General features: G+C 32.7%; 1 protein-coding gene across 3 annotated transcripts in view; it reads right to left on the reverse strand.

Moving 5' to 3' along the window:
* LOC107448210 (uncharacterized) overlaps window positions 1-14,535 on the reverse strand; it is a 41,357-nt gene that overhangs the window by 9,599 nt on the left and 17,223 nt on the right. For all 3 annotated transcript variants that reach the window (XM_043047442.3, XM_016063331.4, XM_087156869.1), the window contains exons 14-16: window positions 14,248-14,454; window positions 9,876-10,107; window positions 5,090-5,274 (exon numbers count right to left, since the gene is read on the reverse strand). In XM_043047442.3, coding sequence (XP_042903376.1) covers window positions 5,090-5,274; window positions 9,876-10,107; window positions 14,248-14,454 — 624 coding nt within the window. The remainder of the gene's footprint in view (window positions 1-5,089; window positions 5,275-9,875; window positions 10,108-14,247; window positions 14,455-14,535) is intronic.

Genomic DNA, 14,535 nt, shown 5'->3' on the forward strand with positions numbered 1-14,535 from the left:
AGAATGTAAGTTTTGAATATATTCCCTTCCAGTTTCTCTGATGTTGTATCACTTACATATACTACTAATAATCGTCGTTAGAAAAACAGTCACCTTTATAGTAACTAATTTTATAAAAAATTTACTTCTTACAAGAATCGCGATAGTTGAGCTTAAAATTGCGTGAATATGAATAACAATTATGGATTTTGAAATCACATGAATATGAAACTAGATATACGATTTTGAAAATGAGAAAATACAAACTGGGATATAGAATTTTTAAAACGCGTAAATACAAATCACGATTCATAATTTTTAGATCGCGTAAATACGAATCATGATGCATAATTTTTAGATTGCATAAATAAGAATTATGATGCAAAATTTTTAGAATGCCTGAATGCGAATCCCAATGCTTTATTTTAAAATCACGTATAAATATGAAAATCGATGTTTGATATTATAAACCGCATGAGCAAATCAAGACATTGAATTTTAAACTTACGTGAATACGAATCGCAGCATAGGTTTTTAAAAAGGCGTAAATACGAACCACAATATCGGATTTTTAAATCTCGTAAATAAGAATTGCAACGTACAATATTCAAATCGTGTGAATAAGAATCGCAACACGCAAATATGAAAAGCTATGTTAGATATTAAAATCGTGTGAATAAGAATCGAGATATTCGCGGATTCCAGGCTTGGGACCTGTAAAAAAAATTCGGAAAATCTTATCTGCTGCGAGTAAAAGGGGAGAAAATAGTTAAAATAAGTAAAAATGAGAAAGGATTGGTAGCTATGTAGTTTGAATTTTCTGTTTTTCTTTGAAAATCGGTGAATTTTCTGAAAAAGCGGAATATTTATAAAAAAAAAGTGAAATTTTTAGAAAAATCTGAATTTTTGATAAAAAAGCTGAAATTCAAGAGATAAAAGTGAAAAAAGCGGAAATGCGCTAAAAAGCGGAAAAATCTCATCCCTGTAAAATAAATATTTTTTCTAAAGTTTAATTTTTTAAATATTTTACAATAATCAAGCAGAATATTAAGTGTAAAAAAAATTCAGGAATTAATGAATTAAATATGTATAAGTAAAAATAAAGGTAATTCACAATTACTGACTTAAGAGCAAGTAAATAAAATACTTGGCAAAGGACTGAACTAGTTTCAGCATTAATTTTAATAAAAAAAAACAGCATTTCCAGAATCAGCCGTCAGTAAGGGGGTCACACAGGTTAAGGGTCTAACCCATAGGTTCTCAACCTTTTTTACGTTGCCACCCCCTTAAGGAGCAAAAAATATTTCAACGCCCCCCTTTTTAAAAATCCTGTTATTTTGAGCTTGGAGACAGAGGGATGTGTGCTGAATTATAAGAGGCAAATTTTTTAAGCAATTTTTTTACGCTTTGAATTTGTTTGGTTTCTAAAAAAAGAATAAATTAACTCGATAATTTTCTCACGGCAGGTAGTCGCCGTCTATTTCTTAAAATGACGTCTATTTCTTATGATCAAAATAAATACGTTTAATGAAAAAAAACTACAACTAAAAAACCTATGCTTAAAAAGAATAATTTATTCTAAATTAGATAATTAAAACAACACCCAAAATAATTTTGCTACACTAAAAAGTAGTATCAATGAAACATTCAAGTAACTATGTTAGTGGGATGATTGTACTTAATAGTTCAGAACCAATTCCTTAACGCTCGGTTCAATACTTTTAGTGAGATGAAGATGCAAATACTCACGTTTGCACAATTTCGAGTCGATTTCTTCTTTTTGTGACAAGATCCGTAACAGCACTGAATCCACATTCGACAAGTTAGGAGGCAGGGAAGGCAATTAAAAATTTTTTAACGATAATCTACAGTCCAAGATGGAGACGACTGTTACCTTTAACACAAGATTGCCCATGGAAGTCATTTTGACTGCTTTTTAATTTCAATTAGAAAAACAATAACACAATTTCTTAAAATTTTGTGACTTTTTGTACAACATATAATTTTTTATTGTTAATATTTACAAATAACTTTTTATATAACTGTAAATAATAAAAAAAATATTAAATTTTATTTTAAACAAATTTCTTTATACATTAGTTATGCTTTCTTTATTCATTAGTTATTCTATGCAGTCATTTTGACTGCTTTTGAGCAATATATGTATTTCAGTCTCTTTAGTGTTAAGTAAAAATTCTGTGAGACAATCACCATTTCAAAGTTTCATTAGTTAAGAGTTCGACCGATTCCTCGTAAATCTGAACTTCTGCTGTTTCAATATTTACAAAAGGGTTCATAAACCCATTGAGGGACTTCGAGGGAACAAAACATCTTTAAAATGGTCAGAAAAGTCCATGTGCAAAGAGTCAAGGTGTTGATAATATTCTTGTGCATGTGCATCATCAGAGAGAATTTTGCCTGCATGACTGAACTCATTCCAACCAAAATTCTGCTAAAACAAAATCAGTTTTTTTAGAAAGGCGAAAATGACTTATTTTGTAGGGATCGAATTGAGCTCGTCGTCTTGAAGTTGTAAATTAATGCCATTAAATTTGACAGATAAATCAGCCAAAGTCTTTCTTAAATTCTAGCAATCTGTCTCTTAGAGCTACATTTCTGTTTTCGAGGAACTCAAGCTCAGAGTCGAAAAGATTCCAATACCTTTTGAGACAGAAGCTTTTGGAAAGTCAGTGAATCTCGGTGTATATTGCAAGCAATTGAGTTCTTCATCGTTTTTCTTACACAGTTGTCTAAATAATCGATCTTAGAAAGCATTACTGTGAATTTTGTTCACAGCAGATACGGCATATTGCAATGATTGATGCAAACGGTCACTGAGATTTTTTCTTACTAGATACTATCTGTGAACCACGCAGTGAACAGCTAAAATATCTGGTACCTCCCTTTCCAAAAGGGCGATAAACTCACGATGTCGACCCACTATTGCAGGAGCCTATCAGTGGCAATGGACATAATATTCGCAAGAGGAATGTTTTTCTCTTTAAAATAATCTTTGACTGTACTAAAAATAGATTTACCTTTGATATTTACAATCAAGCTTCCTGCAAAAAGCATATCTTGAATAATTTTCCCTTCCATTACAAACCGGACCTATGCCTACAGTAAAGCCTGCATTACCTGGCAAGGTAGATTCATCAACTTGAAGGGAAAATTCGTTGGACATCAAAAGTTTGCATAAAGAAATTTCAACGTCTTCATCCATCTCATCATTTCGTCGCCGCACTGAATCGTTGCTTATGGGATAGTTTTTTATTACATTGGATGACGTAAAACTGTTTCTAAAACTTCCTTGACAACCGGCAGTATCAACTCTACTCCGATGGTTTGAGCTTTCCCAGATTTAGCAATAAATTTTGATATATTATAAGAAGCGATCAAACCATCGTCGCATTTTTGTGATGACGTTACTAGTAACCCTGAGACCGAAGGTGCCTTCAGAAACGTGAAAAAAGACGTTCGTCAAAAATGACAAATCTATATCTAGTTTTTTGCAAATGCTCTTGCTAACGGTAAGATTTCCTTACCTCATTAGATAAAACTTTATTACAAAGTAAACACATAGGTAATTGAGAGTTCAACAGTAATTGAACAAATCCCAACTTCAAGTACGTGACACTGTATTGATGACACTTCTTTTTGTCAACCGACATTGTTGGTGACAGCAAAATACAATCGATGAAAGAAAATAAACTATTTCTCAAAATTAATAAATACTTCATGATACTATAAAGAACTAATTCGCGTACGTACCTGGCCAAATAAACTATGAGATCTAATCGAAACTGGGGGAAAAACCGCAAGAAAGCTAACGAAAACCATTATAAGAAACACGGGTCCAATCAAACATTCAAGCGCATGTACTGCAATTTCCACCAAATGGCTTGAATCAGTCAGAGGCAAAAACTACTGGCTCGTGCGCTGAGCTGTGTTGGTTCGGATCGAAGAATTGGTGTCGTATAAGTTCGTTTTATTGCTGTTTCAAATAGTGTATAGGATAATCTTTATTTATTATATTAATTTAATCTTTTTTTCTTCATTATAAATTTTTTTTATTAAATTAATCTTAATTTAATAATTTTATTTGTAAGTTTTAAAATTAAATTTCAATGACAAAACATGCTCAACGCTCCCCTACCGCCCAAAACATACCCAACGCCCCCCTACTGCCCAAAGCAAGTTCACCGCCCCTCAGCATAGTCCCACCGCCCCCGTTGAGAACCAATGGTCTAACCAATTTCATGACCAAGACACCAACGTGGATGGAAAAAATATCCAGTAGATTTTTCAAAATATTAATTTCATAATAATTGTTCAAAATTTACTAAATATTTTACACATTATGAAACTACTTGTCTTCTACTAAGTATTTTACACATAAAATTTTTTTTAGGATTTTTTTTTTTTTTTCAAAATAAAAAAACTGCAATATTTTCTTGTCATGATTAACATTAAATAAACTTAAAATGTTATGCATTATGTTTACTCATAATTTTGAATAGTAATATGCATTTAATTCATCTAAGATAGTTAAATTATTTTTAATTAATTAAAAAGGGGAATTCTGAATAAAAATAAACTCATAATTTTGGAACAAAAAAGCTTTAAACTGATTTTAATAAATAAGGCTCATTTCATCATGTATTAATATCACTTATTTAAATATTCAAGCAAGTAATCTGTGCAAAGATTCTATTTCAATAGGGATTTTTTCAGAAAACTTCATCAATTTTAGAAAATTTTGAAAAAATTTACAAAAATCAGGAGAATATCGATTAAACCAGTAGATCAGGAGAAACTGGTAAAATTCAGTAGAGTTGGTAGCTTTTCACATAGCACAGAGTGTACTAACTTCCTAGGCAAGCTAGTACCCATCAGTTTGAAGCTGGGTGGGCATCAAGCCAACCCTGGAGATAGCACGCTAGTACTTCACAATAAGAGAAGTGTCATTGTGGTTTTGTATTTCTTATTTGAATAGACTTCGTGCATAGCAGCTTAAGCCATACACATTATACAAACACACATTATGATCAGTTTTGGTTAACGATTATATATATTAACATCATGATCAGTATTGGTTAATGATTATTACTTGAGGGTATCCCATTGCCTGCTGAGGAGGCCCTGAAGTATGGATCACTCTTGGAGCATTAGCATACTGCATTGTTAGCTGTGAAGGAGTAGGCATTGCTGCAGGTGCTAAAATTGGCTGTCCAGTTGCTGCCGCCACATGCATCGATGGTGTAATGTCGTGTCTTGGTTGCATAGTTATGGGCACTAAAAATAGAAACAAAAAGAAACTTGATACCTTACCTCATGCAGTAGTTATAGAACCAGGATAATGATGACAGAAAGGGTATTAACTCTACAAGAATTTCAATTTAAAATTTTTTTCTTAAAATTTCATATAACATATAAATGTATTAAAACAAGTTTATTAACTTCTTTAGGATCAAGATTACATATATGTGGTTTCATGATTTTAACTTTACGGACCACAGTATCATTTACGAGAAGAGTATTCCGGGCTCTGGCAGCTGAGGATCACATGAACATGATTTGATTACGGTACTTACGTATCATAGCAGGCAAGCTCTCTCCAGTACATACATGCTTGGTGTGTGGAAAGCACTTCTTTGGGGAAGCACTTCTTTCTCCATATGCCAGCCGTGAAGGGGTTAATGAAATGAAATCTTGATTTTGCTTATTTAGAAAATAATAAGAGACCTAAAGAAATAACTGTCTCGATACATATACAGTGATCTATTTATACTTTAAAATTTCAATTTTTGTGAATCAAGAAATCAAAATTGGATAGGATTATGATATTTGTGTGAAAGAATGTATAGGGCCCCAAATTGAATAGAAAGTTTACTTCTTTAATGAGCTTTTTTTTAAACAAAATATCAATACATTTAAAATCCGTCAGTTTTATGTTAGCTTCTTCATTAATCTATCGTATGAACACAACAAATCTATCTTTCATAAATCCATGGCTTTTTAGGGCGGAATTCAGCTACATTTTTGCAATTACGATGGGCAAATTCGGCAGATGAACAGCCTGTATTTTTACACATTGGAAAAGGCAATATGTTTACAAATTGCACCTTAATGTCAGCAACGATATGAATTTTTCGCAGCTAGATGACAAAATTAACAAGCAGAAAACTGCATTCGGCATGATGAACATAGAATTGTCACAAAATCAATAAAATGGACAGAACAATACTTCATCTGACCATTGGAAGAAGGGGGACTTTAGAGCCATTTTAGATTCTAGTCAATTTTCTTGTCATATATCTATAATGAGGTGAAAAATCTTAAATACCTTCCTAAAGTTCGGTTCTTCAGTACTGAAGCAGAGGGGGGCCCCAATTAAGTTTTTGCCCCGGACCCAAATAAGTCTAAGTCGGGCCTTGAGCACAACATGTAAATTTGAAATTTCCCGATATCATTCAAAGTTTTTTTGTACCCGACACTTTTAGTTAAATTCATTTGAATCAAACACATTAGAATTCCATACCAAATAAACTGAACAATAAAATAAGTACAGTAATTTTTTTTAAGGCATGAAATTCAATGCAAAAAAACTATTTTTTAGTACTACCGTAATTTCGCGCGTATAGTCCGCGGACTATCTGTGTTTAAAATGCGAATTTTTGAAGGTGCGGACTATCCACCAGTGCGGATAATACGGTGGTTGTTCACGGTTAAAATCGTTGAAATTTAAAAAACACGATGTCGCAGGGCTCGAAAAACAGCCCGTCCGCCCGTCCTCGTCGATCAAAAATTCCGAATCCGACGTCCGCGCGGACGGCCATTTTCCTGTTAATGTTCGTGATACATTTTCAATTTGCATTATCTTACAACAGTCCTACAAGTTACAAGGCAGCAAAATGACCCACAATACAGCAACATGCTACGCATGTTGGAATTGATGATTTCTCAGTCTGGGAATACTGCAGCGGTTGAAAGGGGCTTTTCAGCAATGAACTTACAAACAAACAAAACAACAAAAAAAACACATTACGTACTGGTCTTAAACAAGAAGCGTTAAACGCAATTATGAACATCTATCTAAATGGAAAACCCCTTTCAGATTTCTGTGCAGAAACCTCTGTAAATCATTGGCTTGATTGTGGAACTGGCAAACGTCATATTCTATTCATTTAAAAAACGCAGTACCCTCGGATAAATTGACATTCCAGATAACTTGACCTTTGTCATTCAAATTATTTCATAAAAGAAAGAAATTATTTCATAACAGAAATACTAGGTTACTACTAGTAACCTAGTATTTCTTTTATTACTGTATAATGTAATCCTAGTAACTACTAATTCATTGTGCTATTTATATAAATGTTTGTAATAAATAAGAGAAAATTATATTTTTATTTATTTAGAAGCTACGGGTTAGTTTCAAAGGAGGACGGGTAAAATTTCTGAGTTTTTTCGAGCCCTGCGCTGTCGTGAACTGCCGATAATCAAATATAAACAGCGCGAGACCTTTCTTGGAATCAAAGAGAACTTAATCTCTCTTTCCCTTCTGCCATATGAACAGCTATTGAGTGTAGGAAATGGGCGTGGAGTAGAGAAGCATAAATCAGAAAGGAATGAATGAAGGAAATCAGGGTGGGGCCAGTGATAACGTCAACTGTAAAACAAGCGCTCCCCCCCCCCCCCGCTTTTTTCAGGAAATATGTCTCTTCCACTTGTCATGAATGCCTCTCTCCACTCCCCTTTATTCTTCAGCTGCTTGTTAAAAACATGTGAATGCTTGATGAATAAAGGGTGCTGATGAACTTGGAATAACCTTGAATAATCTTATGTTCCAGAAGAATTTCAAACTTTCAACTGAAGGTCAGTGAAGAGGGAAAAAACTAAGTGTGTGAGAATTTTAGACAGGGGATAAAAGAAAGACCGTCCTAGGCGGAGTTATTTAAAAAAAAAAAAACCTGATTGGAGAAGCAAAAATAGGGGGAGGAATCGCTAAAAATAGAAACTTGTTTTAAATGCTTGGGAGAGCGCTTTTTATCGTTTTTTTTCTTCATTGCTCATATTTCTGTCTGATTTCGACCATCGTCCTCAGCTTATTATTATTTTTTTCAAATCGTTGTATCTTCAATTCTGATGCGTTTTTGTCTTATTAATGCACAGTATTTTGTTTTTCATCTTCATTAACGTTGATCCAACATTATGTCTGTGAAACATCGCCGGAGTTTTACTGCTGAGTTTAAACTCAAGGTAGTTGTGAAAGCTGAAAAAGATGGAAACAGAGAAGCGGGCCGTTATTTTGAAGTGGACGAGAAAGCGGTGAGAAATTGGCGCAAACAAAAGGATGTGTTAAAAAGAATGGGAAGAAAGCTATCCAATCGGCACGGAAAAGTAAAATGGCCAGCTTTAGAGGAAAATTTACTAAGATGGGTTCTCGACCAAAGAAATGCCGGACGCTCCATTTCAACAGTTAAAATCCGTCTCCGAGCGAAGGCCATGGCAGATGAGATGCAGATAACGGATTTCAAGGGAGGAGTAAATTGGGTTTACCGCTTCATGCGTCGTAAAAACTTGAGAGTTCGCAGCAGAACGACAATGTGTCAGGCTGTTCCGCACGATGTAGATGAAAAAAAAGCTTCTTTCCTTCAGTTTACAAGGAAACTTATTGCAGAAGGGAAGTATTCCCTGAAAAATATTATAAATATGGACGAAGTTCCATTAACATTTGATTGTCCACCGAATCGCACCGTCGATACTTGTGGAGTGAAAACAGTATCCATAACAACAACTGGTCAAGAAAAGACCCATTTCACAGTGATGCTCGCCTGCTGTGCTGACGGCACAAAGTTGAAGCCGCTCTTAATCTTTAAGAGAAAAACAATTCCGAAGGAAAATTATCCTCGAAGCGTCGTAATACGATGTAATGAAAAGGGTTGGTGCAACGAGGACATTATGCTCGATTGGTTTCAAGAAGTTTGGAAGAAGAGAGAAGGTGCCTTTTTCAATTCCAATGGAGTACTGATTATGGATTCAATGAGGGCACACATAAAGGACAGTGTAAAGGCGGAAGCTAAGAAAAAAAACATCGGTGCTGAACTTAGCGTTATTCCAGGAGGTTTAACAAAAATCCTGCAACCTCTGGATATTAGCGTAAACAAAAGTTTCAAGTCCCACGTACGTGCTTGCTGGGAGAACTGGATGTCGGAAGGTTTACATACTTTCACAAAAGGAGGAAAAATGAGACGCGCTTCATACACTGAAGTTGCCGAATGGGTCGATAAATCCTGGAAAAGTGTTAAAGTGTCAACCATCCGATCGGGATTTATAAAAGCCGGGATTGTTAGTGAAAGCGAGGAAATCTCTGACAGTGAAGATAGTGATGCTGAAAATGAACTTTCGGACACTCTTTCCGAAAATATATTAGAACTGTTTAATTCTGATACTGATGAATCGGACTTTGAAGGTTTTCGTTAATGTAGTAGAATGTGTGATTAATTAAAATATGATTAATTAGTAAGCACTGTTTTTTATTTATATTTAGCGTTTTATTTCAGAAGATATATTAGTAAGTAAGTACTTTTTTTCTATTTATACTTAGTTCTTTGTTTCTAAAATAATTCGGACGTATAGTCCGCGGACTATCCGGTGGTGCGGACTATCCGACGATTTTTGAAATTTTTCTACTATAAAATCGGACCTGCGGACTATACGTGCGAAATTACGGTACTTTGTAAATTCCAAACATATTTCAAGACGACAAATTTGCCGCCCATGCGTAAGATTTTATCGACATTCGTAGAACATTTGGCGAATACTGACACCGTACTGGAATGAACGCCAGTCATAAATAATAAAAATGATCATAAAAAGAGAAAATTGTGTACCTTTCCTGAATCTTGGTGCTTGAGTCAAAGATGCTGCACTGAATGGAGTTGAAATGGCCATACTAACAGGAGTAGCCTGCATAACATATTGTGGAGCCATTGCAGTGAATATTGGCTGTGGCATGCCCGGTATAACCTGAGATGGAGGAATCGTAATTACTGGACTTTGAGCCTGCATTCGTTGGGGCTGAACAGGTACTGGTGTATGGGGACTTGTCACAGACATCGAGCGCTAAACAGAGGAAGAAACCAGTTTTAGCAAAATGCATAAGCAACCAAGTACATAAATTTAAGTAACATTATAATTTCCATAACAGCGCCCAAAAAGTATCATGACTAAAATTAAGAGGCTAATTCAGGCAGAGAAAGCCATGAAGTTTAAAATACTGAAATGAAAATTTTAAAATATACAAATGAAAATAAATTATGAGAAGTTAACTTATTACACAATGGTGAAGTTCTCTTCTAATAATTTTTTTGCATTTTAATACTTTGAAGTATTATTTTCAGCAACTGAAGCTTCACTCTAGGTTTGCCTGAACTTGCTTTTTCTTTCCTTTAATTTAGTAATGAAGGAGAAAGAAAATTTGGGACAAATATTTTATTCCACGGTATGACACCCTCTTAAAAGTGCTACCTATGCAAGTGGCCTGTGATCTATGCAATGACAATCGAAAAATTTAGCATTAGCAGCATACACGACAGTGTGGTCTTTCTACAGGAAATTACTGTAAATTAGTAGATATGCTAACCTGCCAGGATTTTTATTATTGATATAACATGGCTGCCACTCAATAATAGAAATAAAATATTCCAGAAGAATTCAAGAACATTTTAGATTACATTTTTACTATGCATCATAATATCATTTCAGAAATATAATACTTTTTTTTTTTTAATTCTATAAGCAACTAAAGTAATTTTTAGATAGAAAATGTGTCAAATATTAAAATTTGCTTTTGTAATAAAAAAAATTCCAATAGGAAAAAGTTTATTACATAGATTTTAGAATAACATTAAAAATAGCAATACTTTGCAAAGAGATGAAAAAAAAAATTACCATATTATCTATACATGATAATATCATTTTTAAAATATGTTTTTTTTATGTCAGCAATTAAAGCTACTTTGAGAGAAAATATGTTTTACATTTTCTAATAAAAAAATTAGTAGGCGAAAGTTTATTATATAGATTTTAGCATTGAGATGGGGGGAATTAGTAGTTTCATAGAAGAACCAATAATAATCTTATTGGTTTCTTATTGTAACTATGAATTTAAAAATGTATCATCTTCCTAGATTTTACTAAAAAACTGCAGTATTCATTGACTTTCCATTGACCCCCCCCCCCAAATCTAATTCCTTCACAAATCCAGGTTGTCCTGATATAGTGAGAACCCTATCCTGAATAAAACAAAAACTGTCTATATGCATTTTCTAAATCTAACCCTCAAAAATTTGCTTTCTTTTTTCTCCCTCCCCACCGACAACTCTAGGTTTCCCAAATCCTGAGGTAACCCTTTATAAATAAAAACCAATTTTAAATAGCATAAAAGAGCTTCACGAAAAACATGCTCAAAGATTTCAAAACTTTAAACCAATTAAAAAGAGACAATCAGTCATTCTGTTTACATACCAAAATGCTTCAAATATGCCAAAATTTCTTAGAAGGGACGCGAAAAATAAGTTATTATGTATCCATGTCTGCCAATATTGGAGAAATAAAATAGCAGAGATTTTACTAGTGACATTTTTTTGGCTACGAGTTTTCATACATCATGCAAGTCAAAAAGAGAAATTCAAAATCAGAAATAATATAGGCATTTAAATTTAGCAAAAAATATGTAAAAATACAAATTTTAATTAAAGATTTTTTAAACCAGTATTTTTAATTACTTAAATTATCTTATAAAAATTATTAAATAGCAGATCCAATTTTGGGCTTAAGACTATTAATGTTCTACTCCGTAGCTTTAAAATTTTGAACCCAATACAGAAGACAAGGAAACTCCTGGTACAATCAAGTACTGGGAGAAATTTGCCATGGTGGAGGACTTTTTGATGGAACTAACCTGCATTTGCGTAACATGGAAAGGAAAACAACGAAAATATTCCCGCGGTAAGCCTGACTGCAAGGGGTACTTAAACAATTAACACTAAACATACTGCAGTACTGACAATATCACTATCTGTTGAGGAATAAGAGAAGTATTTTTGCTATCAGCGAATATTTTATTGCCAAAAAATGTTTTTAAAAAAATTTCTTCAAGAAATACGGAGAAATTTGAGAATATATGGATAAACAGGAAATAGTCGTAAAATACAGGAGTCTTCATTAAAAAACAAGAGATGTGGCAGGTATGTGTATCCCATGAGGTGCAGAATTCTTTCATAAAAAAAATTATGTCGGCAATAAAAAATAGCGGTGGGTCACCTGATTGCCCCTCAGTTGCTCAGATGAAGAATCTCCGACTTGCATATTCTCTGAACCTACACGCCCTAATTTTTTTTTAATTGAAGAACAGTCTATTTGCACCTATTTAATTGTAAATCCATGTGGAGTACTGACCTATATTGGTCATTCCCCCATGGATATTCAAAGTACGATATTTTTAATAAGATGTTATACAACATGCAAATTTCAAACTTGAGTTATTACTTTTTTAAAACTGTTAACTTGAAATTTAACGATTACATGGCAAATTTTTAAAGGCAACTTATAATTTTTTAGGCCTTTTTCACATAGCTAATAAAATTCCGACATTCAAATTCCGTCTTAATAAAGAACTTCTTATATTAACTTGGGGAAGAATCAAAACGTAAAGCATGACATTGAACAGTATTCTTTGCTTTATGCTTTGAAAAATGCCAAAAGTAGAAATTTTTTTCAAATTATAAAGTAGCGTAAGGGAAGAAAATGAGCCATGACAAATTATTTTAAGAGATAGATTGCAACATCAGCCATTAATGAAAATTTTATCATTGTAAGGAATTTCTTCATCATAATAAATTTCTTTAACATACAACCTCCAAGCACTAACAAAATAATTTTTATACAGTATAGAATTACTTTTTGCATAGCATAACTATTAATCATTTAGCATTTGTCTCTCATTATAAATAAAAGGCTTGGAGCGATATAATAGTAAGCCATATTTTTTAATTGCTCAGACAAGCATTTTTAAAGATGATTTTAATGCGGCCAATAAGATCTGTATTGAGCTATTATTTAGCGCCGCTTTTCTCAATTTTCTTTTTTTCTACACTACCCTCTTTTTAAAATTCATTGTGAAATTAGTAGTTAAAAAGGTAAGAGAACAATAAAATTTAGTCATTTTTACAATGCTACAATCTAGTTCAAAACAATGAATATTAACAAAAGCATTTTAACAATTATATACTTAAAATGATAAAGAAAAAGATATAAAATTAATTCAACACTCTCCGTTGTTGAATTAAAAAAAAATTCTAAATGGGATATTTGTGGCTACTTAGCTGAACAAAGCTCAATGTGTTGCAGTTTTAGTCTTAGATTATCTCTGCATTTATCTTGCAGATAAGTTCATGTTTAAATAATAATGCAACCAGTAACAAAAATTTAACAATCTACTTATAACTCAATAAGATAAATTAAATGATTTTTATTATTCTAAACTGCACTTTTAACACATAGATAATTAAATATTGATATTCTATAAGTAATAGTTTTTATAAACTGTTACAGCATAACTGAATAAACTATTTTGTTAATAAAAATTTGAGAAATCCCCAAATATGAAAAATAACTTTTGCATGAAAATTTGTCAAAAGAATCAACCTCTGCTAATTTATCACCAGACATTGGATCCCACGTTTAAATTTTTTACCTTGGCGTTAAATTTACCAAGCATATTGTGCCTCAATATGAAAAATTTTTCTCATTTAATTTACAAAAGATGTAAGCGAAGTATAAAAGTTTTTGTAGTCAAAACACATAAAATACAGTAAAACACGAAGAAAAAAAATTCAGAAAGTTAATACATATTTTAATTAGTACCAGTACAGCAAATAGATGCATGTAAATGTAATGTTTTATTAGTTTTTTTAAGTTAGCTATCTTGAATTCTACCATTAAAAAAGTATTTTCGCAAATCCCTTTCGAACACTTAAAAAGATCGCAAACCAATTATTGGGAAACAGAGATCTGGTGGAAAAGCTGAAGATTTGTAAAATACTTAGCTGGAAACCTCACCGAGGTAGTTTGATACAGAAATGCAACCTTTAGAAAAATTTGGCTTATTACTCTAATGTCCCAAGCCTTTTAAGGAATACTAGAATTTCACAAAACACTGAAACAAGACAGAAAACTTTCAAATATATAAAATTCAATTACCGGAGTGAATGATTTTGCATTTGGATTAAATACAAATTCCTTTGCATTCGGATTCAAAGTAGATTTCGATATATCTGTAGTTTTATCTTCAGAGTCTATTTTAACTTGTTCCGATAATTTGTTAGCTAACATATTTTGTTCACTTTTGTTCTCACTACTAATAAATTCTTCTCGAATATCATTACAATCTTTATTTTCTTCTGTCAACTGGAAAAGACAAAATATATTTGTTAACTTCAATGCAAAGATAATATAACTGTAAAAGACATTGAACCAGACAGGAAAAAA

Source organism: Parasteatoda tepidariorum, chromosome 2 (genome assembly GCF_982258835.1).
Source record: "Parasteatoda tepidariorum strain Cologne lab strain chromosome 2, Ptep-v5.0, whole genome shotgun sequence".
In the NCBI taxonomy this organism is placed as follows: domain Eukaryota; kingdom Metazoa; phylum Arthropoda; class Arachnida; order Araneae; family Theridiidae; genus Parasteatoda; species Parasteatoda tepidariorum.